Here is a 26221-nt window from a genome sequence, read left to right on the forward strand (position 1 = left end):
AGTTTTTTCTTCACTTTGTGTTTGTTTAACATAGGTGTTTGGAATGGAACTCGTTGGCTGCTTATTTTCTAGAAACCTGGAATGTAAGAGAGATGGCTCTCAGGCGTCTTTCCCACGATGTTAGTGGGGCCCCTACTGTTGGCGAATGGGGAGAGCACTGGAAATTCTGGGGGCAATAGTGGAAGCAGCCCAAATGCTGGAGCACGAGTGGGTCTTCCCAGACCAGCATCTCAGGAGACGTGGTGGAGGCATGCTGCAGCGTCTTATCAATGGTCTGCGCTGACCCTGTCTACAAAGTGTACGTTGCTGCTTTAGTAAGTAGTTTTACTCCATAACCATATCATTATGGGCAGGTTTTTTTTTTTTTTTGATGGTTCATAGATATTGTTTTAAAGATAAAATAAAATGACCGTCTTTCCCTCTATAGCTAGTCCTCGTCTTCAATGTGCATCTACTTTCCTAAGTCAATCTGTCTGTGTCTCTGGAAAGAAAAGGCAGGGGAGTTGGGAGGCAAGTACAGTAAAGGTACTTTGCCTGATTTAATTTTGGAAAAATCCAAATTCCACTTTTATTTCATAATCTTGGGATTTTATAATTTTCCATTTAATCTTTTCATTTGAATTTTACTGGTTTTAATCTGTTGAAGTTTCCTTTATATAAGCTGCCTACACCCCTCAAATAACAGTGCCTTGCTATTCATGTTTTCCTAAGCAGTTACCTCACACACGACCCATTAAGTTTGTTTTGGGGATCGAGAAGTAATGAAAGTTACTTTAATTTTTATGTTGTCAGTAGACATTTAGGAGAATTCTTCCTTTGCATTTTTTAGGGGTTCTCCATGTTTTACTCAACTTTGCATATTAATCTTTGTCAAGTAATGTTTGTTGAGTGGCATGCCTTCCATTAAGGCACTGAAAATTCCTTAATATATTATAATTATTTTGTAAATGCATTTTATAAGTAAAGCCCTTGGATTTGCACCTCAGCACTGCAAAATAAATAAATAAAATATAATGAACAAGTCCATTTAGTTTTTTTCCTTTATCTTCTATTGTTGTAATTGTTTTATATTTTCAACACAAATAAATAATATTTGAATGGTTAAGGTTAAAGTTATCAAACTTAGAACTATTACTAAAGAAGAAGCATTAAATATAGAAAAATTATTTTTATAATTGATCTTTTGGAAATTCTTCAAGGAGAATTTATTTATGATAAAAATTTTACTTAGCTCTTTGTAAACATTATGTGGAAATTCAGGAAGCTTTTCAGAAAAGAGGGTTCCATGACATAGACACCAAGTTGTTTCAGGTTTAACCTGTTAAACAGTTGTCTCTCATGAGTGGGTAGAGCAATAGAGAGGTAATTTTACAGACAAAAACCTTGTATATCTCTTTAGACTGTTGTTTCTCAACCTTAGCACTGTTGACATTGGCCAGATAACTGTGAGGACTGGGAGGGCACCAGGGATGCTCTCCTGTGCACTGACAGGACGTCCAGCAGCATCCATAACCTGTACACACTAGACAGTAGCAGACCCACCTCACCCCTCTACCCACTCAGCCCCATAGTCATGACAAGTAGGACTATCTCCAGGCATTGCCAAATGTGCCCTGGGGCTCAAAATTGCCTCCAGTTCAGAATCATGGTTGTAGAATAGTTCTTACCGCGTATGTTTTGAAAACTCAGTCTCTAAACTACCTTTCAGAGTCTTCTTTTATGCCTTTTTTTTTTTTTTTTTTTTTTTTTAAATGTGGTGCTGGGGAGCAAACCCAGTGCCTCACATGTGTTAGGCAAATGCGCTACCACTGAGCTACAACCATAACCCCTAAGAGGAAAAGCTGCTTTTTTAAGCCATGTCTTCCCACTTGTGCCTAATAAATTGTCTTGAGAATCAATACAGTATGATGTTTGGGGTTATAATTGAGTGACTTCATCATGTATCATGCCAACTGGAATACTGAATGATGTATCCATTAAACTGGGACTAGTGTTGACCATGTGGACAAATGGCAGATTATAGAGATCTGATTCACATTCTGTTTTCCCATTTGCTAGCAGCATGACTTTAGTAAAATTATTTAAACTTCTCTTAAATTTAACCTCTCTTAAACTTTAGTGTGCTCATCTGTAAATAATGAAAATACTTAACTGTTAGATTTGGAGGGAATGTTATGTAGAAACCTAACCATGATGCCTAGCACACTTTAAGAATGTTGAATGGATAATACCTATCATTAGTTTTCTTAAACACCATTTTATTAACACCACTTTGAGTTATAATCCATTTCTATCATGATTTATTTGGTTCTTCATATGGTCTCAGATTAGATCATTGTTTCTAATGCTTTTTAAATGTAGTTAAACTGACCTTCAGGGTTTTTTATCCCCCAGAAAACCTTGAGAGCCATGCTGGTATATACTCCTTGCCACAGTTTGGCAGAGAGAATCAAACTTCAGAGACTTCTCCGGCCAGTTGTAGACACCATTCTAGTCAAGTGTGCAGATGCCAATAGGTAAGACCTTATTGATGAACCACTTCAAACCACTGTGTATTTAAAGTTCAAGCTGGGCAGGGTGGCACATGTCTGTAATCCCAGTGAGTTGGGAACCTGAGGTAGGAGGATAACAAGTTCAAGATTGACCTCAGCAACTTAGAGAGGCCCCAAGCAACTTAGCAAGAACCTGTCTCAAAATAAGAAACTAAAATAAAAAGGTTTGGGATGTGACTCAGTGATTAAGTGCCCCTGGGTTCAATCCCTGGTACCAAAAAAAAAAAACAAGCTGAAAAAAAGTTTCTAACATCAAGCCTCACACCTAATAGAATATTTGATGCATATTTGTTAAGTGAGTCTTCGAATATTATTTTCTAATATAAGATTTGAAATTAAAATTTAGAAATGTAAGACTTAAGGTCTAGCAAAAAGAACTAATAACAAGTAAAGCTAGAATAACAAACTGCATGGACCTGCACAAATTTTATTGTGATTGCTTCTCTTAAATAACTTCTTAATCTGAAGTCCAGTGATAAGAACAATAGCTGACACATGTATGCATACAGTGTAATCTCATTTTAGAGAAAGAGTTACACAAGATAGGCACCAATAACATCTTTATACCTACTCACACCCTCTTTTCATAATCAGAAAAGAACTCATTCCATTATTTTCATTGTAATGGAATTTTACTCTAATTATGATGGTTTCGTTTTTTAAATTTTATATCCTCCTGCAATGTTCTTAAATATCGACAATAAATGAGAATAATCCGAACTGGGGAGAAAAATATGAAGTAGAAAATCACAAAGTTTGGTATAGTAAAATGCATATAAACCATGCTTTTTCAGATCAGTGGTTCTGTCTTCCCCTTCCATAAAATAGTAGGAAAAGATCACTTTCATTTAATAAACATCGCTATAGTACATGATTATCTGTTCCTCTCTTTACATCCCAGCAGATCTTGAATTGCAAGAAATGTTGAATCTCCCTTGTTTTGCTTCTTTCGTTGCACTCAGAGCTCTGTCAATCCAATCTTTGTCTTTCTCCCAAAATTATATGAATTAGTCTGCAGCGGGCCTCAAAAACTAAGTACCTAGGGCTGGGGATGTAATTCAGCAGTAGAGTGTTTGTTTAGCATGCAACAGGGCCCTGGGTTCAATCCCCAGCACCATACATGTATACATGACAAAAAAAATGAACTAGCTAGCTGTGACTAGTTTCTTATCCCATGAAGTCTCCATTGTTTTCTCACATAAGTCTCCAGATTGAAAGTATTAGAGGTTTTGTAGTTGCTTGGGGAAAACATTGTAATATCTGTAAAACATTGGCAAATGAACCAGTAATTTGAAAATGCATAGGAAAAATCATGTCAGTTTTCAATGTTAGAATAGGTAATTTTCTGAGAATGTTTTTGTGGCATTTGTCGCCCACTTTCTGAAATTCTTAAGTCAGGTCGTTTACTTGGTGAATTGGAATAATTGAAACTATAAGAAATATTGTAAAAGGATTTTATGATATTTGGAAATCAATCTGGAGAACATAAGGGATGGCAAGGTTTTGTTTTTAATTTTAAAAATTCCTTAATGAAAGTTCAAAGATAAAAAAATCAGAATTTGCATTTGTTTTATTTTAAAAAGATAATATATGAAAATAAACCTTTTATCTGATTTGATATTTAAATAGTTGCTGTCTAAGAGCCAGTACTGAAGATTCTGTGCTTCATGTTCATGATAAGTCAAATTTATGAATTAGACCTACTAATAAATATTATTACTTATAGTATCATTGTTAATATGGTTTTAGTGATGGAAAAGTAAACACTTATAGTATCATTGTTAATGTGGTTTTAGTGATGGAAAAGTAAACACTCCTGAAAAGCATTGTTTTGCTGCTTATCACAAAACTTTACATTACTGCTCTGATATTGATATATATTTTGTCATAGATACAGAATTTATGTTGCTTTCCTTTCATTTTTAGCCGTACAAGTCAGTTGTCCATATCAACACTGTTGGAATTGTGTAAAGGTCAAGCAGGAGAGTTGGCAGTTGGTAGAGAAATACTTAAAGCTGGTAATAACTTTATTACTTATTTTTTTTACTTAAAATTAATTCAACATGTTTTATCATTTTCCTTAATCTAGCTAGTCTTCCCTGGGTCGATTACAGGATTTTGAAGTAATTTTGTAAATTGATTCACCCAGCTAAGGTTAGAAATACAAGTTTATCTAAGAAATTCTTAAAACTAATATAATCCAGGGTATTCTCATTGGCCTCACACCATTTAAGCCTTGTTTAATTTTGTTTTAGATTTTCATATCACTATTTTTAAGTCATTTTATTTTTACTTTCCTTTTGTAGGATCCATTGGTATTGGTGGTGTTGATTATGTCTTAAATTGTATTCTTGGAAACCAAACTGAATCAAACAACTGGCAGGAGCTCCTGGGCCGCCTTTGTCTCATTGATAGACTGTTGTTAGAATTTCCTGCTGAATTTATCCTCATATTGTCAGTACTGATGTTTCACAAACTGAGCCTGTTGAAATCAGGTGATTTTTCTTCTGCAAATATATTACTTTACTCTTCCTACCTACCCTACATTCTCCCCAAGAATAATATATTTTATGTTTATGAAAAACTTAGAAATTAAAAAACATAAATAATTACTCGTACCTTAATATTTGCCTGGCATAGAACCCTGATGTCTAAGCTATTTAATTAAAAAGTTAAAGATCCCTTGTATCAAAATTACTTTTGAAGTTTACAATCTATAAATTACCTTTTTCAAATTTGTATACCTTTATAGTCATTTGAACTTGTCTAGTAATTGAATATGTTTCGTTCTGTTTTCTTTTTTCCTTTCAGGTACAAGAAGCTGCTGTCCCTCTTAACCTTTGCCTTGCAGTCCATTGATAATTCCCACTCAATGGTTGGTAAACTCTCTCGAAGGATATATTTGAGTTCTGCAAGAATGGTCACTGCAGTACCCCACGTGTTTTCAGAGCTGTTAGAAATGCTGAGTGTTTCCAGCTCCACTCACTTCACCAGGATGCGTCGTCGTTTGATGGCTATTGCTGATGAGGTGGAAATTGCTGAGGCCATCCAGCTGGGCATAGAGGACACCTTGGATGGTCCACAGGACAGTTTTTTGCAGGCATCTGCCTCTAACAGCTATCCAGAAACCACAGAGAACAGTTCCCTTGAGCGCACAGTCCATTTAGAGAAAACTGGAAAAGGATTATGTGCTACAAAATTGAGTGCCAGTTCAGAGGACATTTCTGACAGACTGGCCAGCATTTCAGTAGGACTTCATAGTTCAGCAACAACAATGGAGCAACCAAAGCCAATGGTTCAAACAAAAGGCAGACCCCACAGTCAGTGTTTGAACTCCTCTCCTTTATCTCATCATTCCCAATTAATATTCCCAGGCTCATCGACCCCTTCTTCATCTGCCCCATCTGTACCAGCGGGCTCTGTAACAGATGCCTCTAAGCATAGACCTCAGGGATTTGTTCCCTGCAAAATACCTTCTGCATCTCCTCAAACACAACGCAAGTTTTCTCTACAATTCCAGAGAAACTGTTCGGAAAACAAAGACTCAGATAAACTTTCTCCAATCTTTACTCAGTCAAGACCCTTACCCTCCAGTAACATACACAGGCCAAAGCCATCTCGACCCACCCCTGGTAATACAAGTAAACAGGGTGATGTCTCAAAAAACAGCATGACACTTGATTTAAACAGTACTTCGAAATGTGATGACAACTTTGGCAGTGGCAGCAATAGTAGTAATGCTGTTATTCCCAGTGATGAGACAGTATTCACACCAGTAGAGGAGAAATGCAGATTAGATGTCAATACAGAACTCAATTCCAGTATTGAGGACCTTCTTGAGGCATCTATGCCTTCAAGTGACACAACAGTCACTTTTAAGTCAGAAGTTGCTGTCCTCTCTCCTGAGAAGTCTGAAAATGATGATACCTACAAAGATGATGTGAATCATAATCAAAATGCAAAGAAAAATGGAAGCTGAAGAAGAAGAAGCTTTAGCAATTGCCATGGCAATGTCAGCGTCTCAGGATGCCCTCCCCATAGTTCCTCAACTACAGGTTGAAAATGGAGAAGATATTATCATTATTCAACAGGATGTAAGTATAATCTTTTAAGAGGTTGAGTTTCCTTGGAGCATGCTAAAATAAATCTAGTTCAGAGATACTTGCTTTTATCATCACAAACAGGTTGTTCACAGACAGATATTAAGTATAATAACATCTACATCATTTAAACAGCAATAGTTCTGGCCTATGTCAGAAACACTTCTTTCTGATTCTGTAATGGTAATCCCTTCTGCATTAAAATTGTTTGCCAGCATTGTCCATTCAGAGATGAAGTTTATAGGTGTTTGGGAAACCAGACTTAACAAGAATAATATTTTGTCAGGCTAATTTTACACAATCTTGCTCTTTTAATTTAACAGTAAAAAGATTGCTTTCATTTAATATGTAGACACCAGAGACTCTACCAGGACATACCAAAGCAAAACAACCTTACAGAGAAGACACTGAATGGCTGAAAGGTCAGCAGATAGGCCTTGGAGCATTTTCTTCTTGTTATCAGGCACAAGATGTGGGTACTGGAACTTTAATGGCTGTTAAACAGGTAAATATCTAGTGAACACATAAGTGAAATTATTCAAATATAAAATGAACCATGGGCAAGTGAAAAGAATAAAGGACATATGTAACCATGCTTTCATATACTTTAGCACTTTAAGCTTTGAGAAACATAAGTTTTAAAGTAGATGTTACCAAAGCACCACAGACTCATGAATTCTTTATTAAACGTTGAAGCATGGTTATTGTAAGATACAATAGCAAGATAGGCCTTATGGATGTTTGGGTTTTTTTAAATTTGCTTTTGCCTTTCATGGTTAGTAGAAGTATGGTTTCATATTCCTTTGGCAGTATACTGGTGTAATGCTGCCTAGGTTTCTGTGGGTTACTTTTTATAATGATCATACTTACCGGGATGTGAAAAAAATAATGCTTTCATTTTTAAATCATACTGCTGTTCTTCCATGATCAAGCTTTTCTCATTTTAACTCTGTCTTTAAACAGTCAGTATCTTGATTATATCCCAGTTTGGTTTTTGGTTTTAGTTTTGTTTTTTGGGTTTGTTTTTGGTTTTTATTTTTCTGATATTTCATTGCTGCTTATGCTGCATTCTTATTTTCTAAAACAATGTGACTTGGCTTTTTTTAAAATAAAGTACACTGCACTCATGAGAACAGATGCCATCTGCTGTTAATGTATAAGCTAATTTGGATTTGTCCATTTTAAATCAGGTTATTCAAACTAAAAAGAAACACTGGAATTTATATCTTTGTGAACTTGTTTGAAACAGGTGACATATGTCAGAAACACATCTTCTGAGCAAGAAGAAGTGGTTGAAGCATTAAGAGAAGAGATAAGAATGATGAGCCATCTGAATCATCCAAACATCATTAGGATGTTAGGAGCCACATGTGAGAAGAGCAATTACAATCTCTTCATTGAATGGATGGCAGGTTTGTTCATGTATTGAATTATGAGTAATAGTGCATGGACTTAAATTTCTGCTATTTAGGGAAAACAGAGTTAATGAACACTTACTTTTAAAATAGTTCGGGTTTCTAAGAGCACATCAATAATAACATACTAATATAAAATACAACTACTTTGTTTTATCTTTTATTTTAATTATAATAAAATACTACCTCTATCTTTAAAATTTTATCAGTGTTTTTAGGTGATTATATAGTATTGGTTTATAAGAATCATTATTTTTTTAAACTTGTATGTATGATTCATATTTTTCTGGGTGGCCATCATTAATTAAACAGATTTAAGTATTTCCACATAGTAAAAAATGAAGTTATAGCTTGAAAAAAATTACTACAGGTAAACTAGTTGAACCTTGTCATCTTGAAAAAAGATTGAATTTTATTTTCTCTTATAAAGGTATACAATAAAATAAGTGATTAAAGATAGTGACTAGATTGTTAATTTTTTAGATTTGCTTGTGTTTTAAGAATGCATTTTAGTTTATCCATCATTTAGATACATATCTGTTGTTGATCTTCCTAAGGATGTACAGAGTAGATAAGTTGAATATTTGTTTTATATGACATCTCTTCAACTTTTGAAAGCATCTATTACATTTATCTCTGATTTACTTTTTAAGTTAAACATAATTATTTCACCATCTTATATGCTTTCTTTGTACAAATTTTGGAGTCTTCTTAATCTGTAAGCAGAATTAAAGATAATATGTAGACATGTAGACATTTTAGACTTATCTCAGAATAAAGACATTACGTTTTTATTTTAGTTATATCGTCTAGTTATTTTTGTTATGTATTTTAATTTATTCTAATGTTACCGCATTGCAGGTTATACATTTACATGGATACTTACGTATCCATAGCATTTATGGCAGCATAAAGATTTTTGAATATATTGAAATAGATGATATTTGATAGATTTATAATACTTTAGTCAAGAATTCTCAGAATTGTTTTTCTTTTAATTTTGAAGAACAATAATATTTTAAATAAATACTTTCAAATGAGGTCATTGAGGTTTATGACTTGTTTCAGGTCAGAGCTAATAAGTGGTAGGATATGAATCCTAATTCTGGCCCTTTGACTTCTCCCTCCGGTCTCTTTACCTTCTGCTAAATAACATGTGTTAGCATTGTTTACTTAAGTCAGTAATAAAGGCATTTGTGTATTTTGATTGAAAAGACAGAAGAGTGAACTGTATATTTTAGAAATAGTTCCATTCAAAATTAACTTCTAAAGCTTTCTAAAATCTTGGCCTTCCAGTAAACTAGCTTCATGGGGATTCTATAAAAATTGAAGTAAGAGATTTTTGAAATGATCTAGGAAGGCAGTTTCACTTTGGTTTTTTTGTTTTGTTTTATTTTTGTTTTGTCAGTTTCACTTCTGATAATAGGGTATAAATTGAACATTTCAAATGAGAATATGAGTTCTTGCCTTCCAAGCTTAAGAAAACAAAGTGTAATAAGCAATTTTAATTTTGGCCTAAGTTTATGATAATCATTACTATTTTGTGTTTGTCTTACAGGAGGATCTGTGGCTCATCTGCTGAGTAAATATGGAGCCTTCAAGGAATCAGTAGTTATTAACTATACTGAACAGTTACTTCGTGGCCTTTCTTACCTCCATGAAAACCAGATCATTCACAGAGATGTCAAAGGTAAGAATTCTTTAATTTTCCACTAACAATAAGAAAATAAATGTCATTTTAAAACTTGGACATTTGCTGATGGTTTCTAACTTAAGTCTCTAACTCTGAATAACTTAGATTATTAGAATACTAGAACTGAAAGGAGCCTTAAAGGTCCTCTGATCTGCATCTCATTTTATAGAAAAGTCAGTACAAGAAAGGCTGTGGCTTTTTCACAGTTTTACTGCTAATAGCAGAAAGTATAGAATCCAGTTCTTCTCTTGTTTTGTTGGCTTCATGGTGTGCTACCTCCCAGGAAGTTTCTTTTCCTAGTTTTATTCAAAATAATTGGTAGATCATAAACTTCTATTAAGAAATATTATTTCAAATCTTTTGTGGTTCAATTTATTTTTATAAAGGAAAACTTTGGTATTTCATCATGAGGCTCTTTAGTACTTCCCATAGGGCATTCTAGGAGTGTTATAAGATTAATTTTTAGGAATAAGACCAGAAACTTTTCAACTGATAAAAAACAAAAACAAACGAACAAAAAACCTAACAGAAATACTCCAACATAGAGGCATAGGTAGCAACTTCCTCAGTAAGACTCATGTAGTTCAGGAAATAATACCAAAACTCAGAACGTGAGGTAGCATCAGATTTAAAAGTTTTTGCACAGCAAAGGAAACAACACTGTGAAAAGAGAACCTACAGAATAGGAAAAATATCCTTGCCAGTTACTCTTCCAATAGTTTAATATCCAGTAAGACCTCAAAAAACCCCAGAACCCCTTAATAATCCATTCACTAAATGGGAAAGTGAACTAAACAGACACTTCTCAAAAGAAGAAATACAAATGGCTTACAGTTATCTGAAAAAATGTTTGACATCTTTAGCCATCAGGGAAATACAAATCAAAACTACACTGAGAGGGGCTGGGGATATAGCTCAGTCAGTAGAGTGCTTGCCTTGCAAGCACAAGGCCCTGGGTTCAAACCCCAGCACTACAAAAAAAAAAAAAAAAAAAAAACTACACTGAGATTTCTTCTCACTCCAGTTAGAATGGCAGACATCAAGAATATAGATAACAAATGCTGACGAGGGTGCACTGAAGAAGGAACTCATACACCATTGGCAGGAATATATAGCCACTATGGAAATCAGTATGGAGATTCCTCAAAAGAATAGGAATGGAACCACCAGATGACCTAGCTATTACCACTCCTCAGTATTTATGCAAAAGCATTAAAGTCTACAGAGATATAGAGATATAGGCATACCCATGTTTATGGCAGCACAGTTCACAATAGCCAAGTTATGGAATCTGCCTACATGTCATCAACAGATGAATGGATGAAGAAAATGTGGTGTGTGTATGTACAGCAGGAAGTTTTGTTCAGCCAGGAAGAACAAAATTAAGTCATTTGCAGGAAAATGGATAGAACTAGAGAGCATTAGGTTAAGCAAAATAAGCCAAACATGGAAGGACAAGTGTTGTGTGTTTTCTCTCATATTCTGAAACTAGAGGGAAAAAAAACAAAAAAAAAGATTAAATTTTTATTAAGCTATAATTACGAAATGAGTATAAGTTTAAATTGGTCTAGATCAGTATGTTTCCACAAAATTTTGTCTTAAAATGTAAATTATAATAACATTTGAATTTTGGAGAAAGGTTTTCTTGGCAATCATTATACTGAAGGTTTATAAACTTATTCTTGAAAGGATCACCAAGTCTCTGCCCTTCATCTCTGTATTCCTTAAGATTTTTTTTTTCAAATTTTGCTTCTGAGACTTTAGATTTCATTTACACTGGAGAGATCTCTGTGTAAAAATGAAGTGAAGGGAGATGAGAGGAGCTTTTTCTTAACCTCCGACATGTAGTCCACTCCTTTCTTTTGTCATTGTCCTTTTTAATTATTACTGGGTTTTCAAAATCTGTCCTTACTTTTGTTTTTAACATACAAGGTCATTTGCTGTTTCTCTTAACAGGTGCCAATTTGCTAATCGACAGCACAGGTCAGAGGCTCAGAATTGCAGATTTTGGAGCTGCAGCCAGGTTGGCTTCAAAAGGAACTGGTGCAGGAGAGTTTCAGGGACAGTTATTGGGGACAATTGCATTTATGGCACCTGAGGTGAGAAGTAGCTTTGTGATGAAAGAAAATATTTTGGAGGTCTGTGTGACAGCATTATGCCACATTACTTCACAGTGGTATCCAGTCCAGGGCCCTTAAAAGGAGATTTTAATAATATCTACATTTCAGACCCTTATTTCAATCCAGCCTTTGCATCTATGTCTTGAAAAAATTACAAAAGATAAGTTTTAATAGATTTGCTTCAAGTCTATTTCTAACAAAATACTGTGGGGCAGTTTATCATAGTTGTTTTGTAGTAAACCCAAAGTGTGCATAATAGAAATATTTTTAAATTATCTGTTCCCTAGGGACATGCGCCCACAGAGGCAGCAGTTTACTGTTAACTTCTGACAAGAAACTTGTCAGAAGTTTACCGCCGAAGTACTGCTCTACTGAACCCCGCCTCTCCTGTGGGGTTCACAGCTTTCACGTTTGTCGGCAGTGATTATTTGTTGTCTGCTTGCCCCATAGTTCACTAAGAACACAGGGGCTGCCTTGGAATTCTTTGGTGTTTATTTCTGTACCACATAAGAGATTAAGCTTATCAATGACACATCAAGCAGTCTAGGAAATTGCTAATTGTTCAATTTTTTGCTCTGAAGTAACAATTTAGAATCCAGAACTACAAAATGTTTTCTCTTTTTTAAATGAGTCATGTTTCCAAATGAACTCTGCTCTCTTTTAGGTCCTGAGAGGTCAGCAGTATGGTAGGAGCTGTGATGTATGGAGTGTTGGCTGTGCTATTATAGAAATGGCTTGTGCAAAACCACCCTGGAATGCAGAAAAACACTCCAATCACCTTGCTTTGATATTTAAGGTAATTGTGAGATAAAAATGACTTCTTTGTGACTTAAATTCTCATTGGTTCTCCCTGTCAGTCTAACATAAAGGTATATCTTCCTCGAAATAACATACATTATTATCTCCAGAAATTTAGATAGTATTGTCACTTTAAACTACTTATCCCACTGTTCCAGGTAGTTATGGTATATAAAGTCTCTACGAACACTGAATTAGCAAACACTGACTCACTGCTCCCAGGCAAAATATCTACATATTTCTGTCACTTTAAAAACTTGAAGCTCTTCATGTATTTTACACAATTCAAATTTTTTTTAAAATCTGATTTACTGTTTTCTGTATTTAAAAACTTCACTCTACATCAGTTGTCAAATCCTGTCTACCTTTTTACAACTCCCAAGTCTATCTCCATTCCCACCATAGACTAGTGTACTGGTTGAGACTTTTAGCTTTTGAGTAGACACGAGATGGGCTTTGGAGTCATACCAACCTGGTTTCGAACCCTTACTTTCAGGAAAATCACTTTTTGTGTCTACCATTTGTTTTCTTCTTTGTCAGATGGATACAGGAATAGGACTTATTTCATGGCATTACTGTGAAGACAAACAGAAGTACCTCTGGGACTTAGTCAAGCACTTGGCCCATAGTCACCCCTCACTTGCCGTAATTTCCTTCAGTTCTTCTCGCGCTTAGTCACCTCTCTAACAGTCTTTGTCTTGTATCACTCACTTCCTCTTTTCTTTTACTCTTCCCATGTCCCTTCTCTGTCGCGATTCAGATGCCGATCTCATTAAGACACACACACACCCCACTCCCCACCCCCCCCCGCTCCTTCTCCAGGCTCCCGGAGCACTTCGTATTTGTCTGTTGCTGATGCTTCCTGTGTTGGTATCGTGGTTGTCTGTGTTCTTGTCTTACCTGTTTCAAACTGACACTCCTCAAGTTGGTTTGTGTCTGATCCATTTTTCCCTTCCAGAGTCTTACACAGAAGTTACTCAATAAATATTCATGACTAGGGTCATTTTGAAGTTTGATGTTATTTTTAGAGCTTTGTTGAAATCCCAGAAACAAATGGAAATGAGGTTTTAAATGGGCATAGTTAGTATTATAACAGATTTCATTGCATTCTGCCTCATAGGTAGAGTTTAAAGAGAATTATACTATAACATTTTCAGTTTCCTTAACTCCCAGTAGATACTTGGAGATCAATGGAAGCCACAAATAAGTAGAGAATCAGCTTTTTCAAATACTTTTATACCCTATTTATGCTAATTTAAGTTGCTATAGCACCTTTTTTTAGAGTGTGATTTGGCAGTATCTGCCAAAATTTTAAATGCACTTATTCTTTGACTCAGCTATGCCCATTGTTAAGAATTTACTCTTAAATTTACCCATAGAAAGTTGCCAAGTTCAGGATTATCCATTGCACAATTGATTGTAGTACCTAAAACCTGAACTAATGGAAGTGCCCAACAGTAAGAAAGTAGTTAAATTATATACACACTGTAAAACTGTACAAAATCTAAGAGTAAAGTTAGTGGTGTTGATTTAGAAAGTGCTGTGAGATATAGTAATAAGTGAGATGAGCAGAATGTATGAAGCAATGCCTTTTCTTTTATAAAGAAAATCAAAGGTATGAAGGTATTGCCATTTTTTTCCTTCGTGAAGGAAATAGAAGAAATAAGTGAATGAGTACATTTGGAAAGAGGGAGAATGGATGTCATTTTTTGGTTTTTATTTTTATGTTTCTGGTATTTAAGATGTATTTGTATGAATCAAGTGTATCTTGGTATGAGATCATAGGCCTTCAGAATTTTTCTTTATATATCTGCATTTTTTAATCCAAAGCATTCACTTACTAGGGTGGGAAAAGGGAGAGTTTTCTTATGATTAGAAGTAAGTAGGTAGGTTTAAATTATTTAGATTCATTCTTAACCTGTTTATCAAAAAATTAGTCCTTCATGGCGTTTGATACTAAGAATTAAGGTGTGTCCATTATTGAAGATAAAAATTAATGCAGTGCACAGGCATGTAAGGTAGAGATTTTGAAATACACTCATGTGTTTTTCTATATCCGAAGTGCACATGTGGAAAATTCCAATGTTGTGGCTTTTTTTTCTTGCAGATTGCTAGTGCAACTACTGCTCCGTCAATCCCTTCACATCTGTCTCCTGGCTTACGTGATGTGGCTCTTCGTTGTCTAGAACTTCAACCTCAGGACAGACCTCCATCAAGAGAGCTACTGAGCATCCAGTCTTCCGTACTACGTGGTAGTCAATTATACAGATAAACTATGATAGAGACAGGATGCTCAACAAGAAAAAAAAACTTCCGTGGGGAACCACGTTGGTATTCTGCTGGCCTTCATGCCACTGTACCTATGAATGAGGCCAGTGGGGAACCCTTACCTAAGTATGTGATTGACAAATCATGATCTGTACCTAAGCTCAATATGCAAAAGTCACAACTTGTGCAGAAACTGTAAACCGTGCCTTTCAACGAACTGGCCCTAGGTGAACAGGAAAGCAGCGAAGTTTGCATGACTAAACAGAAGCATAATTTTACTTTTTTGGAGCACTTTTTCAGCAATATTAGCAGCTGAGGGGCTCAGGATCTATTTTAATGTTTCAGTTATTCTTCCATTTCATATAGTGATCACAAGCAGGGGATTCTACGATTCCGTTTTTTTTTTTGTTTTGTTTTGTTTTTTGTTTTGTTTTTGGTCACTGGCTATAAAAATCAGAATCTGCCTCTTTTATGGTAGCAGTAAATACATAATTTTTAAAAGTTGATATCTTCTTGACCCACAGTTGACTTTTTTTTTCTTTTTTTTTTTTTTTAATGCCTGGGCAATTGTGGTTCATGTGCATTTTACTGTTGGCCCATTCATTTCGTTTTTAGAAATTATGGTTCTGTATTTTCATTTCACCTTCATTTTTGTTTACTATTCAGGGAAAAGGTGATCTTTTCAAAGCAGAAAAAAAAAAAAAAGAACTAAGTGTGAACTAGAATTTTTTAAATATCTTGCTATTGCAAGAGTTTTTAAACACAGATTTAATTTTTTTTAATTGGAATATAATAAAGTACTGCCTATATTGAGTCAGTCACTGCTTTTACTGTGCAGGTTAAATATAATTTAACAAAATCAGCTGTTCAACTCACAACCAAGAACAGGATTACCTTGAAATTTATTTGAATTTATTTAGTGTTTCGGTTTCTTTTGCTAAACTGTAGGAAACTTCACACCATGTAAGTCTCATTCTATATGTAACAATCTGTCATTCACCATTACCATTGATTATAAAATGTAACTGCTATTTTCTTTCACCATGCATCATCTCTTTAAACTAGGCCTAGCTGATAAAGAAAAAGTAATTGAATTACTAAACTGTCAATCAGTAATTTTTTAAACAAATTTGCTTTGAACTTAAAAAAATGTGCAGGAAAAAAAGCAAAATTGAATTTCATTTACACAATAATTCCTTGGATTTTGCACAGTTATTTAATGGTTTTAATCTGGAATTGAATTCAGATGCATGGAATTCTGAAGGAAAATGGTAGCTCTTTTATCCTTTCATGTGTGTGAGTCTTTAAATCAAGTACTGATTAACTATTAAATACAACTTTGAGATGTTAAGTTTTAACTCTTCAGAAGCCAGTGTGAATAGAATTGGTAAATCTCAAAGACTCAGGATAAACTAATAAGCTATATAGAGTACATTTAGAATGTACAACACGAATTGGAAGTAAAATAAGTTACAAGATAAGTTTACAAGGATATATTGCTATAATTTTTAAAAGGCAGTTTTTTTAATGTGATTGTGTTTCTTAGTGAAATTTTACATTCCTTTGTTTTGGAAGATTGGCAATATTTGAAGAGTTAAAAATAGTACAGAAATGTGAAGTTTGGTAGCTCTAAATGTGTTGTACTTTGCTTTTTTATTTTATTTTTTGTTTTTGGTTTTTTGACTACTTAGAATTTTCACAATTCTAATAAGATTGTTTCCAAGTCTCTCATGTGCAAGCTTTAAAGGATGCACTCTTGCCATTTATGTACTGGAAGATCATCGGTCAGATTAATACTGTGTCTGACAGAAATGTAAACTGTATAAACTGAGGAACCTCAGCTAATCAGTATTACTTTGTAGATCACCATGCCCACCACATTTCAAACTCAAACTGTTCCTAGACGTCAAAATCCATTGTGTTTGAGTTTGTTTGCAGTTCCCTCAGCTTGCTGGTAATTGTGGTGTTTTGTTTTTTGTTTTGTTTTCAATGCAAATGTGATGTAATATTCTATTTTCTTTGGATCAAAGCTGGACTGAAAATTGTATTGTGTAATTATTTTTGTGTTCTTAATGTTATTTGGTACACAATTGTAATAACGTCTACTGCTGTTTATTCCAGTTTCTACTACCTCAGTGTCCTATAGATTTTTCTTCTACCAAAGTTCACTTTCACAACGAAATTATATTTGCTGTGTGACTATGATTCCTAAGACTTCCAGGGCTTAAGGGCTAACTTCTATTAGCACCTTACTATGTAAACAAATAGTACAAAAAAAAAAAAATCTCTGGGTTAAGAAAATTTGGCTTAAATGTATCCTTTGTTATTTTAAATATATCAAGATATTTTAATTAAAATTTTTACCCCATTGAACCAATTTTATAGTATTTGTACCTATTTTGGTGTTTTGTCTTTATAGTAAATAAAAGTTTTTGAACAAAAGTTAATTGTTACTTTTGAGATTTTTTTTAAAAATAATTTCATACTCATAAAATAGTTGCAAGACACCACAAATAAATGCTATATGTCCGTCACCCAAAGCTCCAATCTGATTCTGGCTGCCTGATTATTCCTTGATTGCCAGAGAATCCAAACCGGGATTATGTGTTGCTCTTCCTGTCATTTCTTCAGGCTCAGAAACCAGAACGGGTCCTTTGTTCTTCCGTAACTTTTGGACTTAATATTTTTTGTAATTAGAGGTTAATGGTTCGTAGAAGCCCCTCAGGTGGCTTTGGTGCTGCCTCGTAATTAGTCTCAGTACATACAGGTTTGGCTGCAGCAGCACAGAGAGGCTGTGCCCGGCTCAGCGCATCACAGCAGGAGGCGTGCAAGGTCCGTGTGTCCCATCACTGGTGACAGATTCTGTGGTTGCCACCGGAAAGTTTCTCTTTCCCTTATAGTTGATACCCATCTGCATATTGAGTACCCCGTGGAGATAGAGCTTTGAAAAGACGACATAAAGACCCCATTTCTGTCGGTTGCCAGCTCCCTGCTGGTGTCACTCAGATGGTTGCCCAGTGGCATTATTTTCTCTTTGTTTCGTGTGTGGTACTTGTTGCCATTTTGCTGTTAAGAACTTTCTCTTCCATAGATGTATCACCCATCATCGTGAATTTGCACAAGTTCTAACAGATCTGACTAGTAGCTTCTGAGAGCTAGCCGCTGTGTCCTCGGCAAGTCCCCATCGTTCTTGGGACACCTCCGTCACTTCCAGTGCCATCTTACATGTCATCAGCTGGGTTCTTGGATCAGCCATTTTGTCCAAAGAACTCTTGATTCCTTTGGTGGAAAACGATACCTGAGAACCCAGATCTACATAATACATGCCTATACATGGAACGTCGCATGTTACCCCCAAATATGTACAATTGTTTCTTAATGTATTAGTTTTAAGACAATTAACTCAAAAGCAGGAAGAAAGCCAGTTCAAAGCCAGCCTCAGCACCTATTAGCAAAGCCCTGTCTCAAAAAATAAAAAGGGGATGTGGCTCAGTGGCTAAGTGCCTCGGGGTTCAATCCCTGGTACCAAAAAAAGAAAAGAAAAAGGAAGGAAGGAAAGGGGAATCAGAGTAAAGGGAAAATGGCATAGAAAAAAATAGGAAAATGTCAGACCTAAGTCCAAACTGTCAGTTAGACTAAATGTGAATAAATTATTCATGTAAAAAGCAAAAAATAAAAACCAAGATCTGAGTGCTACTCCTTGCTACTGTGTGTCACTGCTCCCCGGTCCTCTTCATAGAACTAGAACACATACACGAATATGCACAGTTTCACACACAAATACAAAATAGCATATATACACCTACACATACACACGTACACACACCAACCCACGTAAACCATGACTTCACAATAATTTATGATTTGATCAAACACTGAGTTTACTCAAGCATTTCCTCTTTCCAAATTTACAACTCTCTGAGAAACTTGGTTCCAATTCTTTTTCTTGGTTTTTTTGTGTGTGTGTTTTGGTTTTGTTTTGTTTTAGTTTTGGTACCTGGGATTGAATCTGGGGTGCTTAACCACTGAACCACATCCCCAGCCCTTTTTATTTTGAGACAGTCTTGCTGAGTTGCTTAGGGCCTCACGAAGCTGCTGAGGCTGGCTCCAAATTTGTAATCCTGCCTCAGCCTCCTGAGTCACTAGGATTACAGGCAAGCACCACATGCCCAGCTTCCAGTTATTCTTACACCTGCTTATTCACTCAATTCCTCCTGGTCTTACTTCCCCATGTAACTAATCACATATCCCCCCTACTTGTCCTTCTGCATGTGGACTGTCCTCACTTCAGCCTAAGGGTTGTTTTTCCTGAGATTTCATTTTTTTATTGTTCTTAAGCAGTCTGTACATATGTATCTTTATTTCAACTGATAAATGTAAATTGTACACACTTAATGGGATACTATATGATGTTTTTTATTCTTTTTAGATATAAATGACAGTAGAGTGTATTTGACTCCATAATATGTATAATATTATGACATATTATACATTCATGGAGTAGAATTTCCCATTCTTGTGGTTGAACATATGTGGAGTTACATTGGTCATGTATTCATATATGAACAGGAAAGTTGTGTCCAATTCATTCTACTGTCTTTCCTAGTCCCATCCCTCTTTTCTTCCCTTCATTCCCCTTGTCTGATCCAATGAACTTCTATTTGCCTGACCTTATTGTGTGTTAGCATCTACATATCAGAACATTTGGTCTTTGATTTTGGGGGATTGGCTTATTTCACTTAGCATGACAGTCTCCAGTTCCATCCATTTACTGGCAAATGCTATAATTCATTCTTGTTTATGACTGAGTAATACTCCATTGTGTATATATACCACATTTTATTTATCCACTATGTGATGTTTTGATACTTGTATATATTGTGTAATGTACAAATCAGTAAAATATCTCTTCAAACATTTTCTTTATGGTTAAGTCATTCAAAATCTTTTCTTATTGGGCTACACACACACATACTTATCTATAGCCATCCTACTATGCAATAGCACACTAGAACTTTTTACTCCTATTTTACTATAACTTAGTACCTGATGATCAACCTTTCTTTAACCTTCCCTGTCTATTCTCCCCAGCCTTTGGTAACCATCTTGCTACTCTCAATTTCTGTGAAATGAACCTTTTTAGGTTCCAGATGTGAGTGACATCAGGGGGTACTTGTCCTTCTGTGTCTGGCTTATTTCACTTAACATAATGACCTTCACACCCATCCATGTTGTCCCAAATGACAGGATTTCATTTTTTATGGCAGAATAGTATTTCATTGTGTATGTGTTCCTCATTTATCCATTTATCAGTTGATGGATGCTGAGGTTATTTCCATTTCTTAGCTATTATGAATAGTGCTGCAATCAACATGGATGTACAGATGTGTCTTTGACATACTGATTTCCTTTCCTTTACATATATACCCAGGAGTAGGATTGCTAGATCACATGGTAGTTGAATAGACTTCTTTTTTTTTTTTTTTTTTTTTTTTTTTGCGATGCTGGGATTGAACCCAGGGCCTTGTGCTTGCGAGGCAAGCACTCTACCAACTGAGCTATATCCCCAGCCCTAGACTTTATTTTTTAAAAACAGGTTCAAAGCAATATCCTTGATGAATATAGATGCAAAAATCCTTAACAAAATACTGGCAAACCGTATCCAAAACATATTAAGAAGATAGTGCACCACGATCAACTGGGGTTCATTCCGGGAATGCAAAGATGGTTTAACATCTGTAAATCAATAAATGTAATCCATCATGTCCAATAGACTTAAGGATAAGAATCATATGGTTATTTCAATTGATGCAGAGAAAGTGTTCAACAAAATACAACACCCCTTTATGCTCAAAAACAGTAGAAAAAATAGGGATAGTAGGAATATACCTCAACATTGTTAAAAGATATTTATACTAAGCTCACAGCCACATCATTCTTAGTGGAGAAAAACTGAAATCATTCCCTTTAAATATGGGAACAAGACAGGATGCCCTCTTTCACCACTTCTATTCAATGTTGTACTTGAAATACTAGCCAGAGCAATTAGACAGACTAAAGAAAGTAAGGGTTACGAATAGGAAAAGAGGAACTCAAGCTGTCACTATTTCCTGATGACATGATGCTCTATTTAGAGGATCCAAAAAACTCCTCCAGAAACTTCTAGACCTCGTCAATGAATTCAGCAAATAGCAGGATATAAAATCAACACACATAAATCTAAAACATTTTTATACATAAGCGATGAAACATCTGAAAGGGAAATGAGGAAAACAACTCCATTTGCAATAGCCTCAAAAAAAAAAATAAAATATTTGGGAATCAATCTAACTAAAGAGGTAAAAGATCTCTACAATGAAAACTACAAAACACTGAAGAAAGAAATTGAGGAAGACCTTAGAAGATGGAAAGATCTCCCATGGATAGGCAGAATTAATATTATCAAAATGGCCATACTACCAAAGGCACTATACAGATTTGATGCAATTCCAATTAAAATCCCTATGACATTTCTCATAGAAACAGAAAAAACAATCATGAAATTCATCTGGAAGAACAAAAGACCCAGAATAGCCAAAGAAATCCTGGGCAGGAAGAGTGATGCAGGAGGTATCACTATACCAGACCTTAAACTCAGCTATAGAGCCATAGTAACAAAAACAGCATGATATTGGCACCACATAGACAGGTAGATAAATGGTACAGGATAGAAGACATGGAGACATACCAACATAAGTACAATAACCTCATACTAGACAAGGGTGCCAAAAAACTTACAATGGAAAAAAGATAGCCTGTTCAACAAATGGTGCGGGAAAACTGGAAATCCATATGCAGTAAAGTGAAACTCACCTATCCCTCACCCTGTACAAAACTCAACTCAAAATGAATCAAGGATCTAGGAATTAGACCTGAGACCCTTCACCAAATAGAAGGAAAAGTAGGCCTGAATCTCCATCACGTTGGCTTAGGACGAGACTTCCTTAACAAGACCCCCCATAGCACAAGAAATAAAAGCAAGAATCAATAAATGGATAGATTCAAACTAAAAGTTTTTTCTCAGCACAGGAAACAATCAATAATGTGAAAAGAGAGCCTACAGAGTGGGAGAAAAATCTTTACCACATACACTTCAGACAGAGCACTCATCTCCAAAGTTATAAAGAACTTAAAAAACTTTACACCAAAAATAAAAGAACCCAATCAATAAATGGGTTAAGGAAATGGGCAGACACTTCACAGAAGAAGATACACAGGTGATCAACAAATATATGAAAAAGTGCTCATCATCCCTAGTAATTAGAGAAATGCAAATTAAAACCACCCTAAGATTTCATCTAACTCCAATTAGAATGGCTATTATCAAGAACACAAGCAATAATAAATGTTGGCATGGATGTGGGGAAAAAGGCACACTCGTACATTGCTGGTGGAGTTGCAAATTGGTACAGCCACTCTGGAAAGTAGTATGGAGATTCCTCAGAAAACTTGGAATGGACCCACCCTTGATCCCAGCTATCCCACTCCTCGGTTTATACCCAAAAGACTTAAAATCAGAATTGTATAGTGATGCTGCCACATCAATATTCATAGCAGTTCAATTCACTATAACTAGATTGTGGAACTAACCTAGATGCCCTTCAATAGATGAATGGATAAAGAAACTGTGGTATATATACACAATAGAATATTACTCAGCCATAAAGAAGAATAAAGTTATGGCATTTGTTGGTAAATAGATGAAGTTGGGAAATATCATGCTAAGTGAAATAGGCCAAGCCCCAAAAAACCAAAGGTCGAATGTTTTCTCTGATAAATGCATGACAATATATAACGATGGGGGTTGTGAGGGGAAGAGAAAAATGAAGGAATTTGGATGGTGTAGAGGAAAAAGGGGTGGGAGGGGGTGGGGATGGAAAAACAGTAGAATGAACAGACATTATTACCTTATTTATATGTAAGATTACATGAATGGTGTTAATCTACATTTTGTACACCATAGAAATGAAAAGTTGTACCCCATTTGTGTACAATGAATCAAAATGTGTGTAAAAATTAAAACATAAAATTAATAAATAAATAAAAACAGCATGGTATTGGCATTAAAGCATACACATAGACCATTGGAACAAAATAAAGAGAAAAGAAATAAAACCACAAATCTACAATCAGCTGATTTTCAACCAAGGTGTTAAGAACCCATAGTGGAGAAAGAATGGTCTTCAATTAAATGTGCTGAAAAATTGAGTGTCCACATGCATAAGAATGAAACTAGATGCTTCTAACCAGTTACAAAATCAATTTGAATTGAATTAAGGCTTAAATGTAAGATGTAAATACATAAAACTACTAGAGGAAAACAGGGGAGCCAGGCAACAGTGAAGCACACCTCTAATCCCAGCAATCTGGGAGACTGAGGCAAGAGGATCATGAATTGAAGGCCAGCCTCGGCAACTTAGTGAGATCCTGTCTCTAAAATGGACTGGAGATGTAGTTCAGTGATAAAGCATCCCTGGATTCAATCCCCAGTACCAAAACAATAATAAGTACTAGTGTAAAACCAAATAAAGTTGTTGTTTGAAAAAAAAAAATAAAGGAAAACAAAACTACAGGAAAGATTGAGGACATTAGAATGGACAAGAATTTTTGGAGAAGACCCCAAAGCCCAGATAACAAGAGCGAAAATAGAAAATGGGAGTACATCAAACTAAAAAGGGTTTTGCACAGCAAAGGGGATAATCATTAGAGTGACGACAGCTTGCAGAATGAGAAAATATCTTCAAACTACACATTTGTGTAGTTTGTGACAGGGGCCAATATTCAAAATGTATTAGAAACTTCAAAAACCTCCATAGCAAAAAAGAAATAAAATAAAATCCAATTTAAAAATGGGCCATGAACCTCAGGTAGAGCATTCATCTCCAGGATATATAATGAACTCAAAAACTTAACACTAAAAAAACTCAATAAATAAATGAGCATAGGAACTGAACAGACACTTCACAGAAGATGAAATACAAATATATGAACAAATGATCAAAAATATATGAAAAATATTATCATCGATAGCAGTTAGAAAAATTTGAATCAAAACTACTCTAAGATTTCTTCTCACTCCAGTCAGAATGGCAAGTATCAAGATATAAGCAATGATAAATGTTGGTGAGGATGTGGGGGAAAAGGCACACTCGTACATTGCTGGTGAGAATGCAAATTGGTGCAGCCACTCTGGAAAGCAGTCTGGGATTCCTCAGAAAACTGGGAATGGACCCATCATTTGACCCAGCTATCCACTCCTTGGCCTATACCCAAAGGACTTAAATCAGCATAGTACAGAGATACAGCCACATCAATGTTTATAGCAGCTCAATTCATAATAGCCAGTTTGTGGACCTAACCTAGATGCCCTTCAATAGAAGAATGAATAAAGAAACTGTGGTACATATACACAATGGAATATTTACTCAGCCTTAAAGAAGAATGAAGTTATGGCATTGTAGGTAAATGATTGGAGCTGGAGAATAAACCAATCCCCAAAAAAACCAAAGGCTGAATGTTTTCTCTGATATGCAGATTATAATTCATAATGGGGTGGGGAGGAATTGAGTTACCTTAGATTAGGTAGAGGGAGTGAAGAGAGTAGGGGGTATAGAGGTAAGAAGAACAGTAAAATGAAACAGACATTATTACATGAGTGGTGTAATCTATATCATGTACAACCAGAAAAATGAGACGTCACACTCCACTTACGTACGAAGCGTCAAAGCGCATTCTACTGTCATGTATAACTAATTCGAACAAATAAAATAAATAAAAATGGGCAATGAACCTAAATACACACTTTTCAAAAGAATATATACAAATGGCCAACAGGTATATGAAAACACTAGGCATCACTAATACTCAGGGAAATGAAAAATAATGAGATATTACCTCACTCATTAAGAATGACTATTATCAAGCTGGGGAGATAGCTCGTTGGTAGCTTGCTTGCCTTGCAAGCAAAAGGACCTGGGTTCAATCCCCAGCACCACCACAAAAAAAAAGAGTGGCTATTATCACTCAGGAGGCTGAGGCAAGAGGATCACAAGTTAGAGACCAGTCCCAGCAATTTAGGGAGTTACACTGTCTCAAATAAAAATATAAGAAGTCCTGGGGATGTAACTAGTGATAAAGCCCCCTGAGTTCAATTCTCAGTACCAGAAAACATCAATAGGTAATAAGGTAGTTAGGAATAAGAAGTTCTGGAGTGCTATTGTACAGTACAGTGATTAGAGAAACAAGTCTGTACTGGATATTTCAAAACTAGAACAAAGGAATCTGAATATTCCTCATAATAAATGATAAATGTTTGAGGAGATAATATGCTTAACTTGATTAGAGCATTACAAATGTGTGTTTATTAAAATGTCACATTATACCCCGTTAATATATACAATGTTTATGTTCTACGTGTCAGTTAACATATAAAACTAAAAAATAAAATGTACATCTTTTAAATAAATGTACATATTTTAAATAACATATTTTGGATATTGTGAAAATGAGCATTTCTAAAAATTTTTAGACTATTAACTTTGGAGAGCTGGGAGTATAGTTAAGTGGCAGAGGGCTTACCTCATATGAAAGGCTCCGGGTTTTAACCCCACGCTACAAAAGAATTAAAAGAATATTCACTTGAGAAAAGTTTGGTTTCAGATGAATTAGGAAAATCAGTTAATTCTATTGTCTCTTGATTATATTGAATAACATTAGGAATTTTATCAAATGATCAAACCTGCAGGTTAGATAGTATTTAGAAAATGTTAAGGGGTCTTGCTCAAGGACATGCCAATGACTGCATCTGTGAATTCGTAGTCATCCCCGTGACAAATGAAAGCATGAAATACTACATTCTATTGGGGGAGGGAATAGCTAATAGAAACATACAAATCGCCATCTTTCTATGTATTATAATTCTTAGGCTGTGAATTTTAATTAGGCTGTGAGCATAAATCTCAGGCTAAGTAAGCATAAGGAAGGAAAGGATGGGTCTTTTAAGCAGGTGATAATGACAGACTCGGAAACTACAGAACTGGAGCTATAATGTGGGTGAAGTCCGTTCCTGACACTGACCAGCTATGTAACCCCCACTCAGCTTTCTGAACCTCCATGTGTGCATCTGTAAAATGAAGCGCAGTATTGTGAAAAGAAAGAGAACGTATCTTTAACTGACCTATAACAGTAGTGGACACACAGTGGGTGTACAGTGTATGTTTGTATGAATGACAGATGA

At 35.3% G+C, this 26221-nt stretch overlaps 1 protein-coding gene across 1 annotated transcript in view; it reads left to right on the forward strand.

The window, feature by feature from the left end:
* Map3k1 (mitogen-activated protein kinase kinase kinase 1) overlaps positions 1-14934 on the forward strand; it is a 70975-nt gene extending 56041 nt beyond the window's left edge. Inside the window, 17 exon segments of the mRNA XM_047555677.1 lie at positions 35-76; positions 78-131; positions 133-202; positions 205-314; positions 2395-2516; positions 4479-4570; positions 4859-4990; positions 4993-5047; positions 5364-6515; positions 6517-6646; positions 7005-7157; positions 7902-8064; positions 9626-9757; positions 11717-11859; positions 12545-12676; positions 14786-14903; positions 14906-14934. Coding sequence (XP_047411633.1) covers positions 35-76; positions 78-131; positions 133-202; positions 205-314; positions 2395-2516; positions 4479-4570; positions 4859-4990; positions 4993-5047; positions 5364-6515; positions 6517-6646; positions 7005-7157; positions 7902-8064; positions 9626-9757; positions 11717-11859; positions 12545-12676; positions 14786-14903; positions 14906-14934 — 2829 coding nt within the window.
* Positions 14935-26221: the final 11287 nt, after the last annotated feature.

This window comes from Sciurus carolinensis, chromosome 6 (genome assembly GCF_902686445.1).
Source record: "Sciurus carolinensis chromosome 6, mSciCar1.2, whole genome shotgun sequence".
In the NCBI taxonomy this organism is placed as follows: Eukaryota; Metazoa; Chordata; class Mammalia; order Rodentia; family Sciuridae; genus Sciurus; species Sciurus carolinensis.